The 14,631-nt window shown below is 40.8% G+C and overlaps 1 protein-coding gene across 1 annotated transcript; it reads left to right on the top strand.

Moving 5' to 3' along the window:
- The first annotated feature begins 10,894 nt into the window (after positions 1-10,894).
- On the top strand, positions 10,895-13,781 carry LOC105272833 (uncharacterized). Its single transcript, XM_011315058.1, has 3 exons — positions 10,895-13,235; positions 13,362-13,589; positions 13,768-13,781. Exons 1-3 carry the CDS (start codon positions 10,895-10,897, stop codon positions 13,779-13,781), a joined length of 2,583 nt encoding a protein of 860 aa, XP_011313360.1.
- Positions 13,782-14,631: the final 850 nt, after the last annotated feature.

The following is a 14,631-nucleotide window of genomic DNA, read 5'->3' as shown; positions in this document are numbered from 1 at the left end:
CTTAATCCACAAATATTCGGGATAGTTTATATTACAACATTGACATTCTTTGATTCGATTTTACATGTTTTGGATAATATGTGCCACTTCGCGTGTCGTCATATTATCCAGGTCAATGAGAAATTACCTAATACTATTTCTTAATTTACTGGTATTTCTGGGGCATAACAATATTTATCCTCAACAATATTATTTTTGTCCTTCACAGAATAAAAATTATCAATCATCTGGAGAGTTTTTATTATTTTCTATTTAAAAATTATTATTCCGTCAGGGCAAAAAATGCTAACCTTACCTATAACTCATTTATCACGTATACTACGCGGGTTGGGGATGCATTTCCGTCAATAATAAACAATTATTTGCGCGAATTATAAGGCACTTATTGCCATTTGAAAAAAAACCATAAAAAGCCAATAAAATTGTCTCCCCACTGAACTCTTAAATTTTTTCTTTTACTGCATCTTTTACTTTATTTGTTAATCAACAACGATAGCACAAGAAAATATTTTCTCACACCGATACAATAGTCTCGTTTATCGAAAAAATTTCCGCCAAAAAATTTGTCATTTTCGCAGAAAATACTTGAAAGGCTTTTCTATTTAATGGCGCAAGTAAAATTTCAACTAGTTGGCTAAGCTATTTGTTATGAATAAAATTTAAAAAAATAGGGGTTTCCCGGCCGTTGGTATAAATTGCGTTATAATTGTGTCTTCTGCCTCTTTCTTGCACATATTGTATTAGAGAGAGAGAGGTAAATAGACTGATGACATTTTACGGGTAGAATTCATCCTCCGGAAGGGTAAAACTTGTCGCGCATCTGATTATTTTGTAATGCACACAATGAAAAACTTGAAAATTTCCTCATCGACTCATTTCTCTGCTTTTCCTTTACTTGAGTCTCATTTCTCCTCTTTCCCTTTTTTTAAGCGTCACCCACACTTCGGTTGATCTCAGTGGAGGTGATGGGCCTTTACGACCTGGGTCATAAAGGCCCATCACCCGATACAATGGGCTTTCGTCTACTCTTTGTTACGCACTAATAGAGGTCGGGAGCACGACTTGCTCTCAGAGCAGAGTTTGCCCAGCCCTGGTTTATGCGACCGATTGGAATTCTTAGGAATTCTTATACCTCTTAACCCCGAATGGATTAGAAGCAGTCCCTAATAAAATCGCCCCCATTACGGAATACCCTCCCCTTAGGAATGTCAAGGAATTACAACGGTTTCTTGGCATGGTCGGGTGGTACTACCGATTTTTGCCCTCCCTATCCGACGACAAAATCCCCATGCTCGGACTGATCAGAAAAAACGTAACGTGGACATGGACTGACGAGCACCGGGCTGCATTCAACAAATTGAAGACCTCCCTCACCACTACCACCGTTTTTAGCCGGCCCTGATTTTTCTAAGCCTTTCACCCTTCAGACCGACGCAAGTGACATGGCGATAGGAGCGTTGTTAACGCAGGAATCGGAGTTTGGATCCGATCCTACCCACGCAAACTCGTCGACTGGACTGGACAGACCAATATATTTCGCCAGTAGAGTCTTGACCCTCGCAGAACACAACTACACTGTGACAGAAAGAGAATATTTGGCAGTGTTATGGGCCACGCGTAAGTTTGGCCCAAACATTGAAGGGGGGAAATTTACCTTGATCACAGACCACTCGAGTTTAAAATGGTTGTTAAATTTTAAGAACCCCACCGCTCGAGTGGCCCGGTGGGCTTTGGAACTGCATAACCACGACATGTGAATAGTTCACCGAAAAGGCTCCTTCCACACCGTCTTCGACACCCTCTCCCGTGTTTGCCCCAATGCCCTCACCGCCCTCGAGTTAATTAATTCCTCCGCTGACAGCTGGTACCAGAAGAAGAAACTAGACGTACTACCCAACCCCCACAAGTACTGCGACTGGAGTGTAGAGGACGATGTCTTATATTTCCTACCACCCTTCCCCAGATCGACCCCACTGTCCCTGACCTGAATCGATGGAAGACGGTTTAACGACCGGGACTGAGACACGAAACAATACGCGACGCACATGACAGCCCCTACGCAGCCAATGGTGGAATAGATAAGACGTATCACCGTGTAGCCCTGTATTTTTATTGGCCCGGAATTTATCGCGATGTGGTGAAATTTGTCAGATTCTGTCGCCAATGCCAGCGATATAAATCAATCCCGACGAGCCCCAAAGGATTGATGCGTGAGCGAACAACCTCCGAACAATGGTCCACCGTCGCAGGCCCCTTCCACCCCAGCAAAACCAATATCGTTACCTCCTTGTGCTAAAAGACGTGTGTACACGATATGTCGAGAATAAACCCCTAAGAAAAGCCAACGCGAAAAATATTTGGAAAATGTTATATGAAACAGTAATTTTACGCTGGCGAAAACCACACTTTTTCCCCAGCGACAACGGCACAGAATTTGTTGGGAGAGAGCTCGCGAAACTCCTAGCCCAATTAGGCATTACCCACATCACCACCCCCACTATCATCCGAATCCAACCCCGTCGAAAGAATTGATCGCTCCCTTAAGCCCATGATAGGCATTTATACTGGCGACAATCACCGAGATTGGGACCAACATTTACCCGAGTTAGCGTTTGCCCTGAATACGGCGATTCACTCCTCTGTTGCGGACGCCGCAGTCACTACGGTTAAGATTTTTCTTTATAAATTCGGAAATCTTGGTGTAAACACAAAAATGGGTCTTTGGAAAATCCCATACAATAGCAAGGACTGTCGCTATGACCGGCCTAAATGCCGATTATGCGAAGTGACCACAAGGAAAGAGAACACCTAGCAGGTATTCAAGTGGCCGTCATTATGACCTGAAAAGCGTTAAGGAGTGACCATCAGGGAGACAACACCTGGAAACCACGAATCATCGAAAAAGAAGCCACACAATTGCTGAAAGGCGCAGCTAAGGAGATCCTTTTCACTCCATTGAATTTTGGGGGCCAATAACTTAAACAACCCTCCAATGATAACCGCAGATGGGAGCTGCCCCAAAGAATTTAAATTTTCGGCAATTTAGAGGTGAACCACCTCAGCCACGGGTTTGCCGATATCGACAGAAGAAAAGGCAGCCCAATAGGGGGTACATTTGCACCGAGTTGTTCGCTCCCTCCATTGGTTACAGGGGTTGGCCGGGACCATGACGTCATCTGCACCCCATACATAACGAAATTATGAGATGGCTTCCCGGAATTGGCACAATTCACCAGATTCTTGTTGTCCAAACAAGGGGGCATCTCCAGCCTCAAAGGGTCCACTCCATTTGACACGCGAGGCTTCTAATGAACAATAGTTATCCATCGTCGAAGGAGGTGTCAAATTTATGGGTCATGAATGTCAGAAAAATGCGTAAACATGCCACTTTTGACATTAGAAGAACATTAATTAGAGAGTCGGGTCTTTTTCTCAAAAACTTCTCCCGCACCTGGGGAAATGGGTGGTAGCATCAGGGCGAGGGTACATTGCCCAGAAACATCCCTTTTGAATACATTGTTAATCATATGAAGATGCCTCCCACCATACCTGAAAAAACGTTGGATGACGAAATCTCAAAATGCCAACGGCTGTAGGGGAATCACGCCAAAACAGTATATAAAGGGCGGTTTTTCGCCAAATAACGGCAGTCTAAATTAAATCTTCGACTCGAAATCTTCAAGTGGTAACCTGCTCGTCATCCAGTTTAACTTTCCAGGCCCAGTCTGCAGAGGAGCAACAATGTAGGACCACCCCCTGACGTCACCAGTGGGCGCAGTCCGAGCGTAGATCTCGATTGTTCTCGCAACTCCAGATCAAGTGCGCAGCTTTAATCACGACTAACGAGTCCGAAGTAAAATTACGACTCTTGGTTCTTAATGAGGGGCCCTGCTCATTAATAAAGCTGACCCTTCAAGATCCGTCTGTTGGGAAGCAGCGCTGCAGCATCGCCCACTCTTATCACTACTACGGGGAGGGGATACCTCGATTTTCTTCACTACGTCAGATCGACGAAGTACATTTGAAGGGAGGCAAGCCAGCCTGTCCCATTACAAATTCTCGATTTTCAACGAGGAGCCCTGCTCTTTAAAAAAGCTGACCCTTTAAGATCCGTCTGTTGGGAAGCAGCTCTGCAGCATCGCCCACTCTCATCGCTACTACATCGAGTGGACAGCTTGATTTTCTTCATTACGTCAGATCGACGATTGTTCTTTAAGGCAGGGCTCGGCAACCTGGGCTCATTAGGCCAGGGCCCGGCAACCTTCAGGTAGTCGGGAGCCAGCCTATTACTAGGGTTGGGATAATCCTCTCATCCTAATGAGTACCCAATTAGACAACCATTGTGAGCGAATAAGTCCCAGCAGTAACTATATTGCAGCCAGCCACGTAGAGTGGCGTGCCAGTCGCATAAAAATGGCTGACTCGCCAGGATTGGCGCAAATTTTGAGTTTCAAATTTTTTAAATAAAAAATAGAAAAATTAAAATTTACAATGAAAAACCCTCAAGAATATATTTAGGAATTGGTTTTCGATAATTATTATTTTCCTACCAAATAATGCCACTCTAAGTGTGAAAAATAAAAATTTATTTATTTATTTGTGGTTATTTATTTGGTTATTTTTGGAAGATTCTATTATATATTAAATTTAATTCCTGATGGTTTTTTTCATCCCAATTTCAACCAATCAAATGCTGGCATTTTCCGCCACGTGGTATAAGTAAAACGGTTTTACTTGGGATATTTTTCGAATATTTCCTCGTTTGTTGCTAAGCAATGACAATATCCAATAAACAATTGGTACGCGTTTGGAGATTTGGAGGAGAATCCTTGGATATTATTGATCAACAAATTGAAAAAAAATTGAAAATTGACATTTCCTAATAAAACCGTTTTACTGTTACCATATGAAATGTTACACGTTTACTTGCTTGAAATTGGAATGAAGAAAAAATCCAGCCAAGTCCCCCTCGACCTTGAAAATTAATCAGATATTTCCCGAGAATTTCGTTGCGTATTTTATTTTATTTGTTTCATTGCTGCAAATATCGTCTGGAGACAAAATAATTGTCAAGGCAGATTCCTCATCATGAAAACATCGAAAAAATACTTTTTCCTCATATTGCTGCCTATTTCGAATAAAAAAAATTATATTTATAATTCAAATTGATGGAAAATCCAAATTCCTGCTCGATCGCACGGTGGCCCTCTGCCGGTATCGGTCAAACCAGAGCTCAAGCAGAGAGAGATATCGAATTAGAGCAGGTAGTTCTGTTAAGTGGATGAGGCCCCTCTCCCAGCTCTGACTAACGAAGCTCGGGAGCCGCGTGAGCCTAATGCAGGGCCCTGCACTGTTATTCGAAATAGGCAGCAATATGAGGAAAAATTATTTTTTCGATGTTTTCATGATGAGGAATCTGCCTTGACAATTATTTTGTCTCCAGACGATATTTGCAGCAATGAAACAAATAAAATAAAATACTTAAATAACAAATAAAATAAAATACGCGACGAAACTCTCGGGAAATATCCGATTAATTTTCAAGGTCGAGGGGGACTTGGCTGGATTTTTTTTTCATTCCAATTTCAAGCAATTAAATGTGTGGCATTTCATATGGTAACAGTAAAACGGTTTTGTTAGGAAATATCAATTTTCAATTTTTTTTCAATTTGGAGATCAATAATGTCCAAGGATTCTCCTCCAAATCTGCTCATGTCGAGGTAAAGTCTTTGAGCTTGATTTTTCTTAATGACAGTTTTGGGGTTTGAAACGCGTACCAATTGTTTATTGGATATTGTCACTGCTTAGCAACAAACGAGGAAATATTCGAAAAATATCCCAAGTAAAACCGTTTTACTTGTACCACGAGACGGAAAATGCCAGCTTTTGTTTGATTGAAATTGGGATGAAAAAAACAATCAGGAATATAGTATAATATATAATAGAATCTTCCAAAAACAACCGTGGCAAATTTTTATTTTTCACATTTAGAGTGGCACTATTTGGTAGGAAAATAATAATTACCGAAAACCAATTCCTAAATATATTCTTGAGGGTTTTTCATTGTAAATTTTAATTTTTCTATTTTCTATTTAAAATTTAAAACTGAAAATTTGCGCCAATTCTGGCGGGTCAGCCATTTTTATGCGACTGGCACGCCACTCTACATGGCTGGCTACAATATCGTCACTGTTGGTACTTATTCGCTCACAATGGTTGGCTAATTGGGTACCCATTAGGATGAGAGGATTATCCCGACCCTAGTAATAGGCTGGCTCCCGACTACCTGAAGGTTGCCGGGCCCTGCTTTAAGGGAGGCAAGCCAGCCGGTCCCCTTACAAATTCTTGATTTTCTACGAGGGCCCTGCTCATCAACAAGCTGACCCTTCAAGATCCGTCTGTTGGGAAGCAGCTCCGCAGCATCGCCCACTCTCATTTGTATCGAGTAGACAGCTCGATTTTCTACATTGCGTCAGATCGATCGCATTTCTGCAAGCCAGCACCGACCTGGTAAATCACTCAGCGCACCACTGAGTTCATCCCGAGCGTTCAGCCACGGATATATTTTGCAAACCAGCACCGACCTGGTAAATTTGATCAGCGTACAACTGAGCTCATCCTGAGTGTACAACTCAGGGAATCCTCTCGTCAAGCCAGCATCGACCTGGTGAATTACGCAGCGTACAGCTGGGTCTACCCCGAGTGTCCAGCTCGAGGATTTCTCCACGCCTAGCAACATTAAAGCTAGGGGACAACCAAGTTCTGTCTGAGTGAACAACCCAGGCCCACAGACACCCCCCAACGCCTCCGGGGCCGTATCATCATCATCACCAACACCAGAGAAGCGTGTTTGGGCAGCTTTCAACTCCATCAGTGCTAGAGGATCTAGCATACTTTTGGAGTCTCTCCGTAATCCGCTGCGAAGGGGAAACACGAAGAAGCCACCCGTTCCCTCTTGCCGTTTAATTTCAACAACCGTAAGTCAGAAAACACACCAACAACATTTACACTACTCCCTCCGACACTCTTTTCCTACCACCTACATCTGGTTTTTATCTTGGACTTTCTTCTATTCTGTATACCAAGTGAAGTGTAATACATTTAAATTCTGTTTTAAGGGAAATTTAAGGGCATCTTTCTCTTTGTGTGCTAATTCCTCATATTACAACCATTGTGTACTTCAGTGCTTAGTCCCACGCAATAATTGGTCCCCACTAAGTGAGATTCATAAGATCCTTTCTCCTCCGGACACTACCTGTCGTGACAAGTTACGGCCAACTCGTCAGAAGGATTCACCTTTTACCCGATATTTTGACCTGCCTAGTGACCTAGTGTCCGTAACTACTCCTTTGGCGTTTCAACCGCATTCTTAAATATGGGTCGCATTCCCCCACCTCCTAGTCCCTTGAGCAAATCACCAAATGGCGCCCACAAACTCCCTGACCCCTCTCCCTCTGGCCGCTGGAACGTGTGACTTGAGTACATGAATTACTTCTACGATCTAGCGAGAAAGTACATGGGTGAGGCTTTCGCGAAGCAAGCGGAGCACTATGACGCAGGTCGACGAGATGAGATTTTCCGGGTAGGCGAATTAGTGTTGAGAAGGCACCGACCCCTATTCCAAGCAGCTCAGCATTTTGCTGCGAAATTAGCCCCAAAGTATGAAGGCCCCTATCACACTGTAAACATAATTTCCCCTAGTTTATACGACCTAGAAGACCCACGAGGCAATAGAATCCCCAAAATACAGATCACAGACCTGAGACCCTATCACCTTCGACCCCTTTCAGATGCCAACCAGTGGAAGGTTCCCATACGGAAGGGGAATATGTTCACTCCCTCTCGAAGAGGAAGCTCCATCCTCAAGCCACCCTTCAGAGGCCTGGAGGGAACAGGAGAAAATGCTGGCACAAGCAAGGCAGGAGGCGAATCGGGATCGGTGGAGACTCCGCCATACCCAGGACAACCCACCCCCGCCGCAGCAGCCCCAAGAGAAGCCACCAGGGAAACCACAGGAACAACCCCGAGGACAGCCCACCCCAGGAGACGACGAGGGCAACCCCCAGAGCGCCCCATTACCCCCATCGACAACCCCCTCGACCACCTCCCCATCTCCATCGGCTTCCGACGACGAACGTAACGCGAGTCCCCAGACCTCAGCTTGACCCCTCAAGGACCTCATTCGGACCCTAGCCCTCCTCCCTCTTCAGGTTCGCCCCGCAACCCCGACTCGACGCCCACCACTCATACCATCGACCCCCACCACCACCCAAAACTTCAACTACCCCTTAAAAAAATTTCCATTTCCAAGGTGGAATATAGTTCTAAAGATTCGGTATGAAAATTCAATAAAACATGACCGTGTTCGGAATTCATCGCTGATTTTTCTGAATTTTTTTTTCATAAGTCTTCTCATCACTTCAGAAAACTTCTAGTCATATTAATTTCTGCTGTGTTATATGATTCTCAATTATCACATGAAATATTCAAAGATTACCTTGACAAGCAGCGCGACTAAAAAAAAGTAGGAGTTACAACGGAGTTTTTTCAAAAAGGCTTGCTATGCGCCGACTATACAAGCCGTAGCGGAAAATTTGACGTTAGCCTTGCTTTCACCCAATAGAAATTTTTATATTATCGGGAGTTTTCAGACGACGAACCGCTAAAGACAACCTAATTTCTTGCAATTTTATCGGTGATCTAAGAGGTATATTCCACTCATTACCATTCATATGATTCCCTCCAAGGAATCCATTTGAAGTTAGTAACAGCAAGATTACAAAATGTAATGCATCGCCTATTATCACTTCTTCTACAGTAATACCTACTAATATTTTTTTTTTTCCAGCTGTTACCAGGTTGCTGATCAGACAAAGCGATCCCCATACCGGGACAGCTCTTCTCCGCATAATGGAAAAAGACAACTTGAAAGTTAAAAACAAAACCCCAAGAAATGCTTTGCAATGACACATCAGCCCTATCAAATGCGGAGAGAAAGGTCAACTTTTCGGTAATGCTTGACAATGACCTGGAATTTAAAACGTCGGGATCTGAAGGTTTTCGGGACTACCGTAGATAAAGCGGACGCGTGAATTCCACCAAATAGGAATAGATTATTATAAGTTTTCTGACCCTGAGGTGGCATCTATATATCTATATCTCAAGATAAGCGGAATAATCAGTTCATGAATGTTTCATATTTCAACGTTTTTTTCGTAGATGACAGTGTGAATACGATTCCAGGCGTCCTATTTAGTCCTGTGAAGGTTATACTAATTTAGAAAATGAATAAAATTCTTCAGCTGAATAGTTATAGTTGTACTATTTTAATGTAGAGTCCTATTTACATTTTTATATTGTCTTTCAGTATTACAAATAGAAGTTATTTTTACCTGCTGCCTCGTTACCACCTGATGGAATTCTGTGTGTCTGATTGTATCGTCCGACAAGACTGTTGGACCCTGCTTTTCACGTGTCGCAGTTTTCTGACTGACTATTATTTAAGTTCAATGTGATACCCTTAACCTTACAAACTTCTTTTATCTCGCTACTACTAGTTTGTAATGGGTACTCATAGAATTTCGGGCACCTAACATGAAAGACTTGACATAGCTGACCTCACCATAATCTTCTAACTCATTGGTTAAATCTCTACGAAATTTACCAAATTCCGACTCCCACTCGCCGTTTTTCGCTACAAAGATAACGGAATCTATACCACAATATAGGACTCTCTCCTGAAGCTTCTCTAAGTAACAGAACAATTTGCTTGTCATTGGCTTCCGCAAAGAACAAGTCATAGTTATATGATGCAAAGGCCTATAAATACTAGTTATATCTATATATATATAAAGGTTACTTTGGGTTCATTTTCGGTCATGTATGGTATTATATGGGGACATGTGGTTGTTTTGAGGACAGTCCTCATAATTTTTTTTACGTAGTGGATACTTCGGGGACTGTCCTCATAATATACACACTATACATAATGATGATTATGGGGACTGGGAGATATCCTAATATAAAAAGGAGAAACTAAAAAAAACATCGATATGTCGAAAATATCTCGATATATCGGAATATCTCGAAATTATCCAAGATGCGTAAGACTGAATCCGTCGTTCTGAAGGCGCTTCCGGCGTCGTGGCCGTGGCTGAAATCATTCTTTCCGGTCTGGACGTCGAGAAGAACGTTGCGACGCTTTTCCATTTTGGCAACAAACGATTAGTAAAATGCATCACTGAACAATTATGACAATAATTCATTTGCATTTGCATCATTTAACGCAAACTTGGTAGATTTTTCTGATCGACGTCCTGGCCCAGTTTGTTTCAAACTGCATGGTCAAGTCTATTATCAATTCAATAAAAGTTTTTATCCTGACTCAAATGAAACTCCATCCTATGGGCAGCTGTTTATTATTGATCCAAATGAAGCTACCGACATACGATGTAACTTAATGTCTACTTTGAATCGTGAAATAGTTGATGCGATAGATCATTCTCTTCGTCAATGCAACGTATTTGCTCAATCTTATCGAATGATGCATGAAGAACTTCTATCCATGAGAGATCTAAGTACAGACAAGGAACCCGAAATGCAATTAATATTTTCCCTCAAACCGGGAATGGACCAGAGACGATATAATGTACAGAAAATCAATGAGGTAGCTGCCATTTTTACTACATCGGCTGACGGCAATATCCCCGAATCCTATGTTTCAGTTCGTAATAAAAGGACGAAAGATCTACAATTCATTAGTGCCATGGATTCTAATGTTGAACCGTGGATCTACCCTCTATTTTACCCGCATGGTACCAGAGGTTGGCATGCCCATATGAGTTGTGTAAATAAATCTAAAAGAGTATCAAGAGCGGCATACACTAAATACAGAATGGCTGATAGAGATGATAATGTAATCCTAAAAGGAGGACGTTTGTATCAACAGTGGGTTGTCGATAGTTACGTGAAAATTGAAAAGGATAGATTGAACTTTTGCAGACAAAATCAAAAAACTCTCCGCAGTGATACATATCAAGGCTTGGTAGATCACTTACAACGACGCGCGAATGATGCTGATAGTCAAGTAGGAAAAATGGTCATCCTTCCATCAACATTTACAGGTTCACCACGTAATATGTTACAAAATTATCAAGACGCAATGGCTATTGTAAGAAAGTTTGGCAAACCAGATTTATTCATCACGATGACTTGCAATCCCAATTGGACTGAAATAAAAGAAAATGTACTACTCTGTCAAACAGCATCTGATAGGCCAGATATAGTGTCGCGTGTTTTTGATATAAAGAAAGATGAACTCATTAATGATGTTCTTAAAAAAAAATTGTTTGGTGAAGTATGCGCATACGTATACGTGATCGAATACCAAAAACGTGGGCTACCACACATGCATCTATTAGTAAATTTGAAGCAAAACAGTAAAATCCTTACTTCTGATGCTGTTGATAAATATATTTCTGCTGAAATTCCCAATCGACAAGTAGATCCGATTCTTTACAACATCGTTTTGAGAGATATGATTCATGGACCATGTGGCAATTGGTGTAAAGATGAGAACGGAAAATGTACAAAAAAATTTCCCAAAAAGTTCCAAGACAGCACTTTGATGGATGAGAATGGATACCCAACGTACCGTCGGAGGAATACTGGTACTTATGAGCGTTCTAACGGACAAATGGCCGATAATGCATTTGTTGTTCCTTATAATGCTTATTTCTTGAAAAAATTCAGATGTCACATTAACGTAGAAATTGTTTCCAGCATAAAATCTGTGAAATATTTGTATAAATACATATACAAGGGCCATGATTCAGCTTCGGTCATTGTAAGCAATGCTGAAAATCACAATGAAATTCATCACGACGAAATTCGAAATTTTATAGATACACGTTATGTGTCTCCAGTTGAAGCATGTGATCGAATATATGGTAGATCTTTGCAAAATAAAAGTCATTCAGTGATTCGATTGCCAGTTCATTTACCAAATCAACAAAGCATACTTATCAATGACGCTGACAATGAGGACGGTTTGAGAGCTGCCCTGGAGAGAACAAGTATGTTAGTTGAGTATTTTTCGTTAAATCGACGAGACCCAGAGGCCAAGATTTACACATATGGAGATATTCCAACACACTATGTTTTCAAAAAATCTTTAGATTCCAATCGATCTATGTGGGCAAAACGTAAAACACATTTTAATGTGATTGGACGTATGTATTCAGTGAGTCCGACACAGTCAGAACTGTTTCATCTTCGCTTACTTCTGATAACAGTTAAAGGTGCTACTAGCTTTGAGAACTTAAGGACAGTTAATGATCAATTGTATGATACGTTTCAAAGTACATGTTTAGCATTGGGGCTTATCGAAGATGATCAGGAGTGGGATCGTGCCCTGACTGAAGGAGAAATTTGGATGATGCCCCGTCAACTTAGACATTTATTTGTACGTATTTTAATATATTGTCATCCAAATCATCCAGAACAGTTATGGGAGAAATTCAAAGATGCTTTTTCTCAAGATTTCCAACGAAATCATAATGAAGCTGAATCTTACAAGAGAGCATACGCACACATCGATACACTTCTTATGAATGAAAGATCGTGTATAAGTGCATTTGCGACGATGCCACAATTGATTGAATGCGAAACAGATATTGATATTGATGATGTCAATGATAATCAGTCGTCATTGGAAACACACGTAAGCATGGGTCGAATTCAATACAATCAGTTGAATGTGAAACAAAAAGAGATTGTTGACAAGATTTTGAATGTAGCTATGTCTACCGATGAACGCTCATCTTCCTGTTTTTATATTGATGGTCCAGGTGGCTCAGGGAAGACATTTGTATACACAACATTGTATCATTTATTGAAAGCTCAAGGAAAATCAATTTGTACAATGGCTTTCACAGGAATTGCAGCCATTTTACTACCTCATGGAAAAGCGCTACACAAAACTTTTGGTATACCTGTCCCGCTATTTCCAGACTCGGTTTCTAATATAAAGAGTCAATCGAAGGACGCTGAATACTTGAGAAATGTTGATATTTTCATCTGTGACGAAGCTCCTATGGCGCCAAGGTCTGCATTGGAATTAATTGATCGAACATTACGTTATCTGATGGATAATGACTCCCCATTTGGTGGAAAAATTATGCTATTAGGAGGAGATTTTCGACAGTTACTACCAGTTACTCCAAATGCTACGAGATGTGAGTTAGTGAATTCATCGATCAAATTCAGTCCTTTATGGAAATATTTCACAATATTTGCATTATCAGAGAATATGCGCACTTTACCTGGAGAGATTGAATTCGCAAAATATCTCTTATCTTTAGGTAATGGAGAATTAAATGATAATGATAATAATCTATTGCCTCCAGAACAATGTATAGCTTCAAATGCTGATGATATCGTAGAAGTGATATTCAAAACAGTTATTGACGAACGCCGTTTCGGAGACTTGGCAAAAACCGCGGTGTTAGCCGCGCGAAATGTCGATGTCGATGAAATTAATGGCAAAGCAATTGAACTCCTAGATGAATCTACTGAGCGTAGATACACAGGTATTGATAGTGTAGAAAATTGTGACAATGGAGACATCAATGATGTAATTTTACCAGAATATTTGAATACGCTCAATCTTCCTAATTTTCCACCGCATGAATTACGATTGAGAAAAGATTCGATAGTTATGCTACTTCGAAATTTGAGTATTGACGAAGGTTTATGTAATGGGACCAGGTTACAAATCATAGACCTTTCAAACACTCTGCTACGATGTCGGATATTGACTGGAGACAAAACGGGGGATATTGTATTCATTAATCGTATAACATTGTATTGTGAGAACATCTTTCCGTTCACATTCAAACGACGCCAGTTTCCAATAAAACTAGCGTTTGCAATGACGATTAATAAAAGTCAAGGGCAAACTTTTGATAAAATTGGCATAGATCTCCGCAAGAATGTTTTCAATGATGGACAATTATATGTCGCATTTTCGAGAGTTCGTTCTTGGGATTCTTTAAAAATTTTCATGGGAAACGAGAGAGACACTAATCTGGTCAAGAATTGGGTATATACAGAATTATATAATTGATGGATAGATAAAAAATGATTCCCATTGACCGTTGGGTTTACTTGACATCCTATCTTCCTATTTCCGACCGTGAAAAAAACAATTCGAAATTAACTCGAAAAATTTTGATATATCCGTGCGTAAAAGGAAGAAAGGTAAGGAACTCTGGATATTTTCTATATTTTATTTTTTGAAACGCGACAATCGTGAAACGTAAATGAAGATTGCAACTAAAACGCCACGTCATAAACGAGGACAGTGTCCCCGCAATAACATCTTACTGTTTGTATACTTTGAGGACATTTTATTCTATTCAAAAGTATTGCTTTGAAGAGAAGTACTATGGCAGAAATTGGATAATTGTGCCCAATTAAATACTTTCGCCCATATTAATCTGAAATCATGACATGAAATATTTATAAAAAGTCTTCAAAGATGATTGCAATTCAATTCCGATTTCACGGAAGATTCAATTTATTCCAATGAAACATTTTGTTAATAGTTGAAAAACGAAATCGAATAATTTG

Source organism: Fopius arisanus, unplaced genomic scaffold (genome assembly GCF_000806365.1).
Source record: "Fopius arisanus strain USDA-PBARC FA_bdor unplaced genomic scaffold, ASM80636v1 scaffold00326, whole genome shotgun sequence".
Taxonomy (NCBI): domain Eukaryota; kingdom Metazoa; phylum Arthropoda; class Insecta; order Hymenoptera; family Braconidae; genus Fopius; species Fopius arisanus.
This window is presented reverse-complemented; position numbering and strand designations above follow the sequence as displayed.

Excerpts from the sequence above, each read along its gene's own strand:
- LOC105272833 (XM_011315058.1), top strand. The coding sequence starts at position 10,895 with ATGGCTGATAGAGATGATAATGTAATCCTAAAAGGAGGACGTTTGTAT. Across the intron at positions 13,236-13,361 it reads TACTCCAAATGCTACGAGAT|GTAATGGAGAATTAAATGAT; the intron begins GTGAGTTAGTGA and ends TCTTATCTTTAG.